The 15,698-nt window shown below is 55.6% G+C and overlaps 3 protein-coding genes across 3 annotated transcripts; all 3 read left to right on the top strand.

Annotated features, from left to right (window-relative positions):
• Positions 1-1,979: 1,979 nt before the first annotated feature.
• On the top strand, positions 1,980-4,481 carry GCG54_00014806 (uncharacterized protein; the record flags this gene model as incomplete). Its single annotated transcript, XM_045414627.1, has 1 exon — positions 1,980-4,481. The coding sequence occupies one exon, from the start codon at positions 1,980-1,982 to the stop codon at positions 4,479-4,481; it is 2,502 nt and encodes an 833-aa protein (XP_045260749.1).
• A 3,577-nt stretch (positions 4,482-8,058) lies between these two features.
• On the top strand, positions 8,059-9,865 carry GCG54_00014805 (Protein GRISEA; the record flags this gene model as incomplete). The annotated part of the gene is made up of 2 exons (XM_045414626.1): positions 8,059-8,090; positions 8,260-9,865. The coding sequence occupies 2 exons, from the start codon at positions 8,059-8,061 to the stop codon at positions 9,863-9,865; spliced, it is 1,638 nt and encodes a 545-aa protein (XP_045260748.1).
• A 1,075-nt stretch (positions 9,866-10,940) lies between these two features.
• On the top strand, positions 10,941-13,373 carry GCG54_00014804 (Protein N-terminal and lysine N-methyltransferase EFM7; the record flags this gene model as incomplete). The annotated part of the gene is made up of 2 exons (XM_045414625.1): positions 10,941-11,993; positions 12,525-13,373. 2 exons carry the CDS (start codon positions 10,941-10,943, stop codon positions 13,371-13,373), a joined length of 1,902 nt encoding a protein of 633 aa, XP_045260747.1.
• Between the last annotated feature and the right edge of the window lie 2,325 nt (positions 13,374-15,698).

Raw genomic sequence — 15,698 nt, 5'->3', positions numbered from 1 at the left:
GTTGCCTGGCTTCGCTCGCTGGCGATAGCACCAATACCCCCCACAGAACGGTACTCGTTTCTTCAGGCAATCAGGCAGACACGGAGGTTATGAGGAGAAGTGAGTAGGAAGGGATCTCCTTAATAGAAAGTTCACAAACACTTGAGGTGTCCTTGCTGTGATGTCCACGCGGTGTGATGTGCAGCTCCTTTCTGGTGGGAATCTTGGCTATGGTAACCCTTTCAAGGGTCGAAGGATGACTGCTGTCTCCTATCACATACTGACAAAGGTCGTCCGTTGTGTCCATGTCCTTTGGCGGATACTCTTGCTCAAGCAGGCAGACCAAAAGGGCAGGCCTCTTATCGTGCCTAACGCAAGAGGGCGATCATTTGACCAGCATGACTATTCCAACATCAGCGGTTGCGTTGGGTCTGGGGAACATTCAGCTATGTAAATGATCACTTTCATAGTTGGTTGGCTTGGGGGAATGATCCAAATACTCCTAGAGAACTTCCCATACGGCATATCCCAATGCAACGTCTGTTTCTTGTTAGTGCAGTTGAGGTTGCCATACAATGGTTTTGATGTGTAAATTACAATTACGGCAGGTCCACTGGTTTGATACGTTTCTCCCACTACTCGTCAAGAAGCCTGGCAGCTTCTCGGCGCCCCATTTTGAATCATCAGTTGATGAAAAGGGAGATATTCACTTGACGGTCACTTACCAGACTATGTTGGTATTGCGTACCTTGAAGCTGGCGTCCATATCGTCCATGTCTTCCATGTGAGCCAATACTACCCGCTCGTTTTAATGTTTGCGGCTTTGCCACAAGAGAAGACGTGTACACATCGTTACCTTAAATCGATGCTCCATTCGTCAGCACAACCGCAAGGTCAATAATGTGCTTAAAGGTCTTTCTGAAGTCCAGGAAGACGAGTTCTTCCAACACCTTGCGAGTCGAAGAAGAGCCCGAGACGCTCTTGTTGCACAGCCTACCTGCATTGTCTTGAGATGTCATAAAATCTCTCATCTGGAAGGGGTACTAAGTCTACACACGCTGTCTTACATTATCCTAATGAACTAGCCCAGAAGTTACAAGGACCTAGTCTATGCAATATTTCACTTTACGTCGAGAAGTTTGCCACGGCTTTTCACGTGGTCCTTGATTCCACGCCCAGAGGTTGCAGTCGTAACAGAACTGTATAATATACCTGGCCAGACCAGTACAATAGCATGGTTCTTATTGCCAGTGAGAGGGTTGTTTCAAATCATACACGAAACAATCAGATGAGAAGACCAAGCAGACCGAGCCTCTGGAACCGTAATGCCCGCTATCTTTCGCATGACAGTGATGACCAGAATCTGAAGCTGCCCGCCTGAGATACCAATATGTACTGCTTGACTCTGAGCTTGTAGCACATACAACCATACCCATTGGAAAACTCGGGATCCCGTCCGCTCTCCCATAGATAAGCCAATGAGGGCTGGAGTAGTAGTCGGGTCGGTGACGACCGGCGAATGCCCGGTGTTGTATGTTTTTTGTGTTTTGTTTGAGCGTTGAACCTCTGGTTTACTGAACATGATCTGTGACTGTTTTGAGCAGGGAGCTTCGTGTGCCCAGATTTCTGTCTCTTTTTTAGAGAGAACAGGTAGGTAGGCTATGGTACACATCAGTCATAAATACATGATCACTAAAATGGCTTGAGGTGGAAACGCTTCTGGCTTCGGTTGAGCTAGCATCGTGAGGTGGATCGATGTTGTGGAGTTGTGGACGCCACATGTGTACAGTGCGAAAGGGACCATATGGTCCCCGGCTTACTGTACAAGCCACAACCGCTGCGAAGGCACCTTCAGCTTCTGCACCAGGCGCATCACTTACAGCGTCACAGCTCTCCAACTGCAAATCATTTCGCCATTGTCGATAGCGATCGCGCATTCCCTCTCCCACAGCGTTTCTTTCGACTATGCGACGCGACTTCCAACGGTCGCTTCGGTAGATATGTCTTCGGCAAAGAACCTGGTCGAGTTTCCCGACGTGGAGGCGAAGCTCCAGAAGGCCCCCAAGCAATCCGCATTCGAGAAACAACGAGCCGAAGCCGAAGCAAAGAAGGCCCGCGAGGCCGCCGAGACCGCCGCAGTATACCAAGACTTCGTCAAGAGCTTCGATCACGATGACGACGACGACACAGGAAGCAGCCGCTTTGGCTCTTTCCCTCCACAACGGCCACCGAAGGGCCCTGGTTTCGGCGGCGCGCCGATGGGAGGAGTCGCTGCATCGAAACGACATTTTGGCGCATCTGCACTTAAGAGCGGCCCAGGCAGCTTGGGTCCTGTTTCTAGCATGAAAAGTGGCCCCGGAAGCTTGGGTCCTCCCGCAGGATCGTTCGGGAGAAAGAGAGGCTTCGACGCATACAGGCAAGAGAGGGACAGTGGCAGGCTGGGCTTTGACGATCGCGAAGAACCAATATCAGTCTCCAAAGTATTCCACAACAGCGATGACGAGGAGGAAGGCAAGTCGGATTCGAGAGAGGAGATGGCCGTGGCCAGGCCAACATTGCGCCTGTCCCAGCTGCCGCCAGGCACGTCTATGGCATTCATCAAGTCACTGATACCGTCCAACCTGACCGTCGAGAACGTCAAGATTCTTCCACCCGGGGGTCCGTCTGGTACAGAGAGGAAGTGCGCGGTAGCCATTGTCACCTTGTCACAAGAAACACCCGCAACAGACATGGACGCCGCAGTGAGCTCGTTGCAGAATCGCTACCTTGGATATGGATTCAACCTTTCGTTGCACCGACATCTCTCCTCAGCCGTTGCGATTTCTACAGCATCAACACTTAGCAGCACAACTGCCGGGTCGCAGCCTTTTGGGGCCAAGCCCGTGGCACAACAGACCGCACCAGGCAACGCCGCAACGCAGCAGTCTTTCCATCGGGGCTTCGCGCCACCCACCTCTTATGGGCCGAACGCCGCAGGCTCAGTCAACAGGAGCAGCCTGCTTCATGTTCCCGTCAAGCCACCGAACGACATCAAGATGCTTCAGCTCATCAACAAGACGATCGAGTCGGTTCTAGAGCATGGCGTAGAGTTCGAGGCTCTTCTCATGACCCGTCCCGAGGTCCAGAGGGAGGAGAAGTGGGCATGGATCTGGGATGCTCGGAGCGAAGGAGGTATATGGTATCGTTGGCGGCTTTGGGAGATCATCACTGGCTCGGAATCACGCCGGAACAAAGGAAGGTATTTGCCGCTCTTCGATGGGAGCCACGCCTGGAAAGCACCAGAAAAGAACCCACCGTTCGAGTTTGTCACTGCGATTGATGAATTCGTGTCCGATTCCGAGTACAACTCGTCAGACGATGAGGACTTTGACGGAGAAAATCGCGAAGGCCAAGGGGCCGAGGCCGAGGTCACCTTTCTAAACCCACTCGACAAAGCAAAGCTAACCCATCTACTGTCTCGCCTACCAACGACATTATCAAAGATACGAAAGGGAGATGTTGCGCGAGTGACGACTTTTGCACTCACGCACGCAAGCAGAGGTGCCGAAGAGGTTGTCGACATGATCGTCTCGAATATCGAAAAGCCTTTCGCACGAACGGGGGCGAACCGGGAGTTTCAGTTGAACAGCAAGGAAAGAGGCAGACAAAGGGACGACTCCGAGCCGTCTGATCCCGAGCCGGAAGAGAAGGTCGACAAGGAGGGTCCCGATACCAGCGCCGCAAGCCTCGTTGGGCTGTATGTGGTAAGCGATATCCTATCCGCCTCCTCAAACAGCGGCATCCAGCGGGCTTGGCGGTATCGACAACTGTTCGAGGGCGCACTCAAAGAGCGCAAGATTTTCGAGGGTCTTGGTCTGATGGCCGAGAAGCTAAAATGGGGCCGGTTGCGGGCTGAGAAGTGGAAGCGCAGCGTCGGACTGGTACTTGGCCTCTGGGAAGGCTGGTGCGTCTTCCCAGCGGAGAGCCAGGAGATGTTTGCGAGCAGCTTTGACAACCCACCAGCTCTCAAGGTCCAGGAACAAACAGAAGACGACGAGGCCGCTAACAAGCGCAAATGGAAGCTGGTGGAGGCTTCGAACGCTGATGTCGACACCGCCGCCGCGGCCCCGAGGCTCAGGATATCGGAGAAGATCACACCCGAGAGGGAGGACGATGTCGAAGGGGAGCCTATGGACGAGGAGGATGTTGCTGGTGAGCCGATGGAGGACGATGTCATGGGCGAGCCAATGAGCGAGGAGGACGTGGAGGGTGAGCCAATGGCAGAAGATGACGTCGAGGGAGAGCCGATGGAGGAAGACGATGGGGGCGAACAAGCGGAGGATCAGCCAGCACCGGTCGAACTTAGCAAGATAGAGGAGGCAGCAGAGAGCGCGGATGTCAACAACGGCACACCACAGACGGTCGGACGGTTGCAGTTGTCGTCCAAGCCGGCGGGGCCTAGGAAACGAATGAGGGCGGTGGATATGTTTGCCGACTCCGGGGACTCGGATGAGGGAAACTAACGGTTGCGCGTGTGGCGGAAGCAGGGCGTGTCTCCGAAGGTAGACCCCAGGGGGCAAAGGCCAGGGGCGGCGTTGGCGGCTTCACAATCTTGCTCACCTAATGAAGAACCGAAGAGTGTTGAAAGAGTAGCCCGGTGTCTAGCATTGCAAACGCGGGTGTCTTGACTGGACCATGGGGGGCGCGGACAGGGTGCATGTGGAGGGGGTTGTGACGATCTCGTACAAGTACATATTGCCGACATTGGGCCGCCAAGTTCTTCTCTTCAGGCAGGCCAGGCGTCGGCGGCATGGGATTGCAGATTTGAGGCAAAGGGCGAATCTACAGAAGGAGGAGGGTTTGATGGTATTAGTAATGAGTCTGGGTCTGTCGGCCAAAGTTTGCTGGTGTGGTCCTTTGGCGTTGTGGCACTGGTGATGGCTAGCTATCCTTGCAGCAAGAGGCTCATCTCATATGCTCCAAGCCTCCAACAGAGATGTTGCAGACAACAGACATGCGGCGAAGTACGGGCAGTACCGAAGGCAAAAGAACGGGCGCAATTATAGAAGATACCCAGGCAGGGAGGGAGGGAGAGAGAGAGTTAAGGAAGAGCGGCGCGGCGCGGTGCAAGTGTCTTCCTAATTTACATCACAAGTGCCCACCTTTTCCCCCCGTCTGTGAATACATCACCAGCGCTATTTCTGCACAGCCATGGATACGCATTCTTCGTCCAAGTAAAACCCTTTTGTGAGGGGTGGTGGGAAAGGAGCAGGGAAAGGGGGAAAGGCAAGAGGGAAAAAGACCAGCGTCTGCTCGTTCGACAACCGTCTCGTTGAATTTTTGGTGTACCGGATCCGGCCAATCAAAACTTGCTCACTTCCCTTGCCTCTCGAGCCTCTGACGGTGGAGTATCGACAGCTCGCATCCCACCCTCCTCCACGTCTAGTCCACGTCCATCTTTTTCTGCGTGTCTCTCTTCTTTTTCGTTTGGTTTTTGGGTCCCCTGTGATCTTCTCTCCTCTTTTCCCGGCCCTTTGTCCACGCTTGAGTTGCCCGATGTAGAGGGCTCGGCCGTGGGAGCTGCGGCGCGGGAATGCGTGTACTAATAAGCCATAGAAAGAAGTGCTATATCCGTGTGGCGGGGGGTCTTGTCATCTGTACGGCGACAATTGCTGTGATCTTGTTAAAACGGGAAAGCATTGACAGACGGGTTCGGATCATGCAAGGATAAAGACGGCTCGACAGGAATCACTAGACGAGTGAGAGGCCGGTTTTGATCGTGACTTTGCTGAGCCAGGCTGACCATGGACTCGGGGGCCCGCGAACCCTCCAGCTTTTTCCTTGGAAACAAATGCGGGAATCGACAGCCTCTTTATGTTGCACCACGGCTCGGAGCTAGACCCTTGGACGGGTTACCCTTCATGATGGGGACCAGTTGGGAAGGGGGTGGTCCAGTGTGCCGGCGAAGATGGAGCTTTCGGGACATGTCAAAGATGCGAGAGGGACGTGAAGAAGAAATATGGCCAAAGGTACTTTTGAAGTATCGACTGCAGGACGTTGTTATTAGTCCTCGTGTATCTTTGTCGGCGTATCCCTGGCAGGGTGAAGTTGGATTCGTCTCGGGGTGGGAGATGGTTGTCTAAGAATGTCTAGACACTTAGTCTTCCACCTACCTACCCATCAGACTGGGCTGGAGAGATGCGGTGATGGAGGTTGGGATCCAAAAGGGATCTAGACTTGGTCGTCGCCTCGTGGCGGCACCACCTCCATCAAGCTACGAGACGACCATGACGAGGCATGGCATGGCATGGCATGGCAGCGGCAGGGCCGCGGCAGAGTCCATGCGCCGAGCACGCAGCCCGTACTTATCGACCCGATTGATTACCCCTCCCTCTCCTCCCGCGGGACACGTCGGGTACGGTAGCGGCAGGGACCTTTCAGATACCTTATGTAGGTATATAAAGTGTAATGCCACTTCGGTAGGTGGTGGTAGAGGGAGGATGGTCGCATTGAAGGACGTCCAGGGACCCTGAGATGGGACGGCATGAGATGGGATTGGGACGGATGGATCGTGTTGATGTAGGTGTCAGCGTTGGTCAGAGAGCTGCCCGTCTGAGCAAGGTGAGGTGAGGCCGAGCGAGAAATCTCATGTTGGGCTGATGAGTCTCTTGAGGCGCTTGCGTGAGGAGCGGACGAGCGAGACTGATAGATGGGTTTACATATGTGCCATGTACTATGCAGTAGGTGGGTGGGTGAGGTCGGGTGGTGGTGCAGGGCATGGTGCATGGTGCAGGTGGTAAGGTACCTTAGGTGGTGCGGTGCGGGCTGGAGTGCGGTGCGGTGCCTGTGAAGACGCTAAGAAACCCCCCGCACGTGGGGCTGTTTCGATGCGCTACAAGGATCCTTGGCGGCTTCCCATCGCCGCTTCGCTCTTGTCCCGCCGACAAGCTGGGCGGGCACCTGGGCAGCGGGCGGGCGGGCTGGCTGCTGTTGCTGTTGTTGGCTGCCCGTGCGAGCGCCGCCTACCTACCTACCTACCTAGATACCTGCTCTAGCGGGCTCTGCCTTAGCCGCTGGTAGTGTTGTTGTGAGGTGGTTTTTGGTGTTGGCTGGTGTTGGTCATGTCTCTGTTCTGTCCACTCTCTATCTCTCCCCCTGGCTTTCTTTACTGTGTCTGTCAACCTCGCCTTAGTAACATAGGTACCTCAAGGATCGAGAAAGCATCAGTCTCCTGTCGTCGTCTTGCGAACATAAAGAGACCCCAAGTAAAAGCCCCAATGTTGGCCCAGGGTGCCAGGAGTGTGGGCTGGGCTTGGAGGCCGATCCCCGACGTCCGTCCACCTAAACGGTCCACCAGCCCGTTTCTGTTGCCTCCCCTAAAGCCTGGAGGGGCTCTCTCTTTTAGCGACCGCCCCGGCCTTAACAACTGCTGCCATCCCTCCACAAACATTTCTGCCGCCGTGCCCGTGCCGCCGCCGCTGCGTCTGATTCGTACCTTTGGCCTTACTCGCTTTCCCGTCCCGGACGCTGGTGCTGGTGCTTGTGCTTGTGCTTGTCCTTGTCAAGTGCACTTTGGCCTGCCTGGGCTGCCATTCTTTACCTTCGCCGACCCAGACTGCGGTTCACTCAACTCACCTCTTCCACATTCCTCAGCCGCCGTTCCATTTTCTCGCCAATCTCCAATCTCCGGTCTCTCGTCCCGCCCTGCATCGTCGCCGGATTGACTGCGCTGAACAACACCTCGCCCAACTTCGCCGTACTGAACACTCACTCTCAATCACACCGGCTCATCCATCGTCGCCCCCAGCCCTCCGCCAAAATACAAATGCGATACGTACAATCACCTCTGACTACACCCGTTGCTTGCTAGACGGACACTGTACCCTTCGAACTGGCGCCCGCCTCCATGTTTCACCTCGCGGCTCACTCCAAGGGTCCAAGGTCTGCAGGAGTCAGAGCCAAAGCGAGAACCGTCGCTGCTCGATTTCTTTCTTGAGCTTCATCGTCCTCGTCTTCACTCCCACGAGCCGATAATCGCCAAAATCTCTCGCTCCGTTACCTGTCTCACCAGACACCGACATCGCCAAATCACCGCCCGCCATGCCGCTCATCAACGGCCAGAAGATGGCTTGGTAAGTCTCCGTCTATCCCTCCTGTCGCGCCTCTCATCGCATTTCCCTCCCCACTGCCGCGCTCATTGCCTTCTTGAACATTGCGCTCTGTCTGCTGGTTTCTCCAACACCGCATCGCCCGACGTTGAGACCCTGAAGACGCTGACCTGTGATCGCGCCCGTCGCTCAGTGAGCCATGCATTCGTGGTCATCGTTCCACAAAATGCACCCACGCGAATGAGCGATTGATGGTCCCCGTACGAAAGCCCGGTCGCCCGCTCAGCACATGTCCTCACCCGCCCGCCCGCGGTTGCGGCTGCGGCAGCGTCACCGCCGCCATCCCCAGGAAGCAAAAATGCGGCTGCGGTTCGAGTACCGCCGGCACGCCCACCGAGTCGTCCGCCACATCCAGCGTCGTCAAGGCCGAGTCGCCCGCCAGCGATGCCCCGCCAATGTCACCGACAAAGGCCCCCGCCGCTTCCTTCCGAGTCCAGAAACCCGCCGCCAAGGCCGCCAGTCGCAAGCAGTCCTTCGACCCGGCCAACCTGGAGAGAATGGACGCTGCTCATGTCAACATCCTGCCGCCCTACGACATGGCGCAGGCGAACGCCTTACCCCACGCGAACGGAATGGCGGGCATGCAGGCGCCAAGGCCCGGGATGGAGTACGGGGCCATGTCCATGATGGGCGCCGTCAACGGAGGCTTCCACCAGCCGATCATGTACCCGATGTTCCCGCAAATGCCTGGCATGTTCCCGCCGGGGGCGATGATGACACAGAATAGTGCAGTGTCAAAAGCGAGCACAGCGAAAGTGGCGCCACCACCAGCGCCTCCAAAGGCATCAAATGGAGGCTCTTGTTGCGGAGGAGGAGCTGCGAAGGCTCCCATTGCGCCTACACCGACAACCGCCAGCACAGGAGGCTCATGTTGCGGAGGAGCGAGCAAAAGTGAAGGCACCACAACGCAACCGTCCAGCGTCACATCGAGCCCGAAGACTCAACCGAAACCGAAGACGGGCGGTTGCTGCTCCAGCAAAGCAGCGCCGCCGATCAACACGAATGTGGCTACGAACGGCCACTTGAATGGTCACATGTCACCAAACGGGATGGCCATGTCCCCTTTCCAAACACCAATTGCCATGCCACAAGGCATGTATCAGTCTTACTTCCAGCCTACCATCTTCACCTACCCGCCGCAGTACGGATCCTACATGTCGCCTCTGCAACCTGCTCAATGGAGGCAGACAATGGAGGCTCTGCAGTACGGACAGCCTTCGCCACAACCGGCAGGATTCAACATGCCCGCACCCCTTGGCTTTGTGCCTGAAGGCACGAATCTCGCCATGGATGAATCGACATCGCACATGTGCAGCTGCGGCGACGGCTGTCAGTGTGTCGGATGCGCAGCTCACCCTTACAACGATGCGACTCAGGATTACGTGCGGTCTGCATGGAACAGCATGATGGAGGATGGATACGCAGCGACGAATGGCGGCACGAACGGTAACCACGGCGCCAACGGGCACTCGGAAGCGACAACCAACGGAGCTGGAGTCCGTGGAGTCGAAAAACACACAAACGGCGAAAGCGGCGGCTCACCCCCCGCACCGCAGACGCCATCCGATGCCGCATCAGGCTTGAGCGAAGAACAGGCGTTGTCTGCCAGCGACTTCTTCTTCGTCACGTATCCCTTTGACGGGGATGGCTGCGCCGGCGAGACTTCATCGTGTCCCTGCGGTGACGACTGTCAGTGTCTCGGTTGCACGATACACAACAATCCTTTGCCCGAGTCATGAAGAAGACGAGAAGGGAAAGCCCGTTGAGAGTTGTCGTAGGATGAGATTTAAGGTTCGTGGTATATGTTTACGATAGCATGGCTGGGATGATGGGAAACGGGAATGGTCTGGAAGGCCGGCATGTTTCTGCCGTGATAAGGTCTTTGCATCGTTCGGTGTTCATTTTTGCAATGTCGATACCCGCCATTGGCTGTCGAAGATTCTGTTGTATAGAGGTTTTATCGAGGTTCTACATATCTCGGGATCAGGCTACGTCCTGACGAATATACGTCGCTGTCTGTCACGCCCATTTCTTATTTCCCAAATCTCTCGCTTCTTGCCCCTTGACAGTCATGCCTGAGTTGCTGAAAATTGAAACATTTCAGTTTGACAGGGACGTCGCTGACAGACCCGGCGATATGGAACGACCGGGGTGAATGGCGTTCTCGGGGACCGTTCATGAGGGGAAGCCGGCACCTTCTGGCCGGGGGAGGTGGTAAGTTCCGGGGCCGAATTTGGGGTACCCACGGCTCCGGGTTCCCAGCCACCCAAGAGCCCCTGCCTTTTTCTCTGCCCGCTATGGTGGGCGTTTTCTTCCCTTCTGCAACCACAAACGCCGAACGACCAAAAAAGCAAAGGGGAACGCACAGCATCGGCTCATCCGAATTGCCCCAATTAACCTTCCATTGCCTACAGCATCAACAAGATTAAACGGTTACATTCGTCAATCCTTTCGCCATATTCTTCAGACGGCGAATGAACTCTCGGCTGATCGGCTGGCTTTCGCACTCTTTTTCGCGGGATTGCGGGTTCCAAACGCACTGAAACTGTAGTCAAACAAAACGACGGCGACCCCACTGACGCGGTGACGATTCGCGCCTGTAGGGAGATCCCTGTCAGCCACCGTCCGTCCTCGCAAGGAAGTTGGGACCAAGGGGCGTGTTTTGACGTGTTGGTTGTGAGGGAAAGCTTGATTGTCCCAAGTCTGGACATCTGTTCGCCAACCCCCTTGACCTTCCATCGGCTTGCCTTGCCTCTTCTCATCACCGTCTCATCTGCACCGAACACAGCAAAGAAAGTTTTGCGGAGCACCGTCATGCCGGGAGATCGGAATCGGAATCGGTCGCGGTCGAGATCGCCGGAGCGGAGGCGCGGGGATGTCAGACGGCGGTCGCCGCTCGATGAGGAGCATCGGGCGAAGAGGCCGAGGAGGTCCGACGAAGAGGGGAGGGATGAGGGGCGGCGGCACCACCACCTTCGGCACAGAAGCCACCGTCATCACCACCGGGACAGCCCGCGGGAGAGCAGCGCGCGCAGCAGCAAAGACGTTCCTGCGGCGGCGGCGGCGCTGCCGTACGACGCGCGCGCGCTTTCGAAGAACGATCTGGACGTCTTCAGGCCGCTGCTGGCGTATTACCTGGACCTGCAGAAGCAGAAGGACATGCGCGACATGGACGAGCGGGAGGTCCGGGGCCGGTGGAAGAGTTTCATGGGGAAGTGGAACCGCGGGGAGTTGAGCTCCGGGTGGTATGATCCGGAGATGTTCATGGCTGCCAAGGAGAGGGCTCCAGAGGATGCGCCGCTGGGGAGGACTGAGAAGGACGTGGACGAGGATGGGGAGGAAGGGCACGATGATGTTGATGATGTTGATGATGATGATGATGACGACCTGGGGCCGATGCTGCCGCCTAGCGCTCGCGAGGGCGGCCGGCGCTCCGGGCCGGGGATCCCGAGTCTCGCGGACCTGTCGCTGCGCCGGGAGGATCTCGCCGAGGACGCGCAGCGCGAGCGGGAGGCGCAGGTGGAGGATCTGCGGGCGCAGAGGAAGGACGATCGCAAGCAGCAGCGAGAGCGGCTGGACGAGCTGGTGCCGCGCGCGGACGCGGGGACGAGGGAGCGGAAGCTGGAGAAGCGGGCGCTGGTGAACGACAAGATGAAGGGGTTCGCGGACAAGGGCGGGGACGGGCAGGTTGAGGTCGGGGAGCAGGAGCTGATGGGTGGCGGGGACTCGGTGGCGGAGTACCGGGCGATGAAGGCGCGGGAGGAGCGGAAAAAGACGGAGAGGGAGATCCGGCGGGAGGAGGTTGCAAGGGCGAGGGCGGCGGAGAGGGAGGAGAGGGTCAGGGAGTACCGGGAGAGGGAGGAGGGGGTAATGAAGGGGTTGAAGGAGTTGGCGAAGCAGAGGTTTGGTTGAGGCGGAGAATCGTCACTGTTTTATTGGCATCATTGGGCGCGAGTTTTAATACCATTGAGGAGGCGTGGTTCTGCTTCTCTGGCATGGAGCCTATGCATTCACATTCTTAGTACAACTAATCTGACCATCATTTCAAGATATTTTATGCTTGATGCCACTCTCAGGGAGTCGATCTACGAGTTGGTTGAGTGCGAGATTAGCGCTCGCACAGTAAAACCATCTATCCTATGCGAACCAGAGGGGTGATGGAGGGGCAGCGCGCACTGTACCCACAACTTCACCTCATCGCAAAAAAAGTCTGGAAAATCCCGACTCATCTTCTCACAACCACAACCACGCACACTCAGGTGAGAGTCCCTCAATAAATCTCACTCAAATCGCTTCTTACAACTCACTAGGTTCCTTGAAGTCACCCAAACAACTACTTGGTCTGCCTTAGCAGCTGAGGTCTGAACTCAAGTCACAGTCCTTCATCGCGGGGCCCAGGAAATTTCTGCCCCTCCCCCGCCATCAACGACCCCTCCATCCAATTCCTCACCAACCCTCACCACAAAAATGAGCCCAGTCAGCGACGTCGCCGACGGCGACACGGGCGACCTCTTCCAGGACCCGGAGGACTACTACCCGCCCACGCCACCGCCGACCACGCAGTCGCACACCCTCGCCTCGGGCCGCGTGCTCACGCTGCACCTGGTCGGCTACTCGCCGACGGAGGCGCACCACCTGTGGAACGGCAGCCGCGTGGTCTCGGACTACTTTGAGGCGGAGCCGGCGCGCGTGCGGGGGCGCACGATGCTCGAGCTCGGCGCGGGCGCGGGCTTGCCCTCGCTGACGGCGGGGATCCTGGGCGCGAAGAGGGTGGTCGTGACGGACTTCCCGGACGTGGAGATTGTGCAGACGATGCAGAAGAACGTGGACGAGGCGGGGGATCTGGAGGGCGTGGTGGTGCCGGCGGGGTATGTTTGGGGCGCGGACGTGGTGCCGTTGCTGGAGAAGCTGGGGGGAGGGGAGGGGGCGAGGTTTGATGTGTTGGTGCTGGCGGATCTGCTGTTTAGGCATTCGGAGCATGGGAAGCTTGTGGATACGATTGAGATGGCGCTGGCGAGGAGGAGGGATGCGGTGGCGTATGTGTTTTTCACGAGTTACCGGCCGTGGTTGAGGCACAAGGATTTGGCGTTCTTTGATGTGTGCCGCGAGAGGGGGTTTGTGGTCGAGCAGGTTGTGGATAAGAGGTTGGAGAAGCCGCTTTTCGAGAATGACCCTGGTGATTTGGAGGTGCAGAAGACGGTGGGCGGGTATGAAGTGAGGTGGCCTGAGGAGAAGCTGGAGGCGTAGGCGGTGAGTATGCGGTGATGGGTGTTCTTGGATGGGAAAAGTTTACGATTTGCGGACTGGAATCGATAGAATTAGGAAGATCATGACGAGCTCGAGATGGCTCGAGGGAATGGAGGATATCCTTTCATAAAGATCTCTAAGACCCCTTTATAGCCTGTTGACGCAACACTCGCAAGGATGGTAAAGCAGAGTGTTTAGACTTGTGGTAGCAGAGTGACTGGAGTAAGTGCTCTTACATGTACCCATCTACCCGCGCGTTAGAGGAAAGCTCTGAAGCTCAGGCATACACTGTCTGCAGACGTTGTTCAAGTCGTATCCATTGACCAGCATGGTTGTCGAATTTGATCTGTCAACAATGGCTGCGGACCAAATTTCTTGCGATCACCCCAAAGGACTGACCGGTGAAAAGCCTGCGGCTGGCTTGTCAGTGATCATCTCTCTCACCACAACACCCAGTTCCCCGGGCTGGCTTGGACTTCTCTCCCGTATCGGCCAAATAGCCAAGTTGAGGGGACGCTGGACGATAAGGCCGCATCGAAAGAGAGATGGGCGGGTGTCTCTTGAACACATGTAACAAACGTGCTAGTCCTTAGGCTCTTCAATGTGTACTGTAACAGAAACATGTATAGCACTAAACAACGACACTGTTTGTTAATAGATCACATGTGCATGAACTACGCCATTTATGTACAGCTCTTCAGAAGTTTTGAGTGGTCATCGTAGGCAATTTACGTAAGTCATGACCTCCGTGAACCACCCGAGATGGCAGACGACGAGGAAACGGGACCTGCTCACAGTCGCAATTCAGGCGCTTCCAACTTCTGTTGAATGAAGTGCCACTTAATCAATGTGGCAGGTGTGTGAGCCACCTTCTGTCGGTAGAGGAGACCTTGAAGATGTGCAACCAAGATACTCACAATGCATTTGCCCCAACGTTGGGGTTTCACTTATAAAACGCTCAACGGATCCAGATGAAAATTACCAATTCCCCAAGAAAATGTGACCTTCGTTTCCACTGCGTCCAGCCAGGATCACCTAAAGATGTTTATGATCACACTGTGAGCACCGTTCGAAGGTCCCCCTTCATACCCGTGGCTGCTATCTCATAGATAAGCGCCAGGGAGTATTCCTCCGGGATATACAGGAAGATCTGCGGGACAAAGACCTAAGAGAACGCCTGATGGGAGTAGCAATGACTGACGTGTTGAAGAAGCGGCCTGATTGGATGCGCCTGAGCAAAGAGCTCAACCGCACGCTCGCTTTTTGATCAGAGTTGCCGCGTGACCCTCGAACTTGTGGCTGTGAAATCCGGCGCTCATTCATTCGTATATATATGTACGTTGAGTGAAGGTCTCAGGAAAATCATTGGGCTTTACCCGCGTGAGCCGTCGGTATGTCACCTCAAATAATGGGAATATCTTCTGATGGGAAACACTCCAAAGCCTCGTGATATATAAGGTGTTACAGCAAAAGTGATGCTAGATGACTTCGTCTTGCGCCAAATAAGCCAGCCATCGTCTTGTGGGTCTTGTGAAAGTCCCGCACTGCTGAGATGCGCATGCTTGGGCTCTTATCTTGCGTCTAAGCACAGTGAGCCGAGAAGTTTTGAGCTACGATTCATCCTTACGTATTTGATAGTTTATACACGCGGGAGAGCCGGAAAAGATAGATATGATGTCTCTATTGGATGGGATACGAGGCTGTGCGGAGAATCGGTACAGTCACTGGTGGCTAGTGACTATTTTGTCATGGAGATAGCTAGTGAAATCAGTGGACACTGCACCGAGTGCCTCCTATTCTTGCCGCATATCTTTGAAATTCCATTTGTTTCAGGAGGATATTCATACTTGATGTCTGCGGAAGCTGAGATCATCTTGGTTTGTGATCTCGGCCTTCAATCCCGGAACTCCTCGATGGTGAATCGGTGGCTTTTGACCTCCCGACGTTTCAATGACATCCTTGGCGTCAGGATAAATCTTGGACGCATACTTCACGAAATCAGTAGTATGATTCTATCCCGGATTATTGCGCCAAGTCAGAGGTTTGATCGACTCGACCCAAATACATGCGTTCTTCGCACGAGGATGATTCCCTCCTTCGGGCAAGTGAGCTATTGTTCTTCGGCGCGGGTATCACAAGAGCTTGGCGCTGGTATAAGTTGCCAAAGACATTCGGCACAAACTTTGTTTCTATCCAAAGAATGAACACGCCTTGTGAACCAGGGGCTGGTAGTGAGCCAGGTTGCTTTCGTACCCGTGGGCGGTGCAGCTATGCAAGAAAGAGGGGTGGCGTTAAGTTCTGGCTGAGTTCTAGTCTGGTTCCATT

Source organism: Colletotrichum gloeosporioides (genome assembly GCF_011800055.1).
Source record: "Colletotrichum gloeosporioides strain Lc1 chromosome Unknown consensus_66, whole genome shotgun sequence".
NCBI classification, from domain to species: Eukaryota; Fungi; Ascomycota; class Sordariomycetes; order Glomerellales; family Glomerellaceae; genus Colletotrichum; species Colletotrichum gloeosporioides.
Note: the sequence above shows the minus strand (reverse complement) of the source record. Positions and strands in the feature narration are given on the sequence as shown.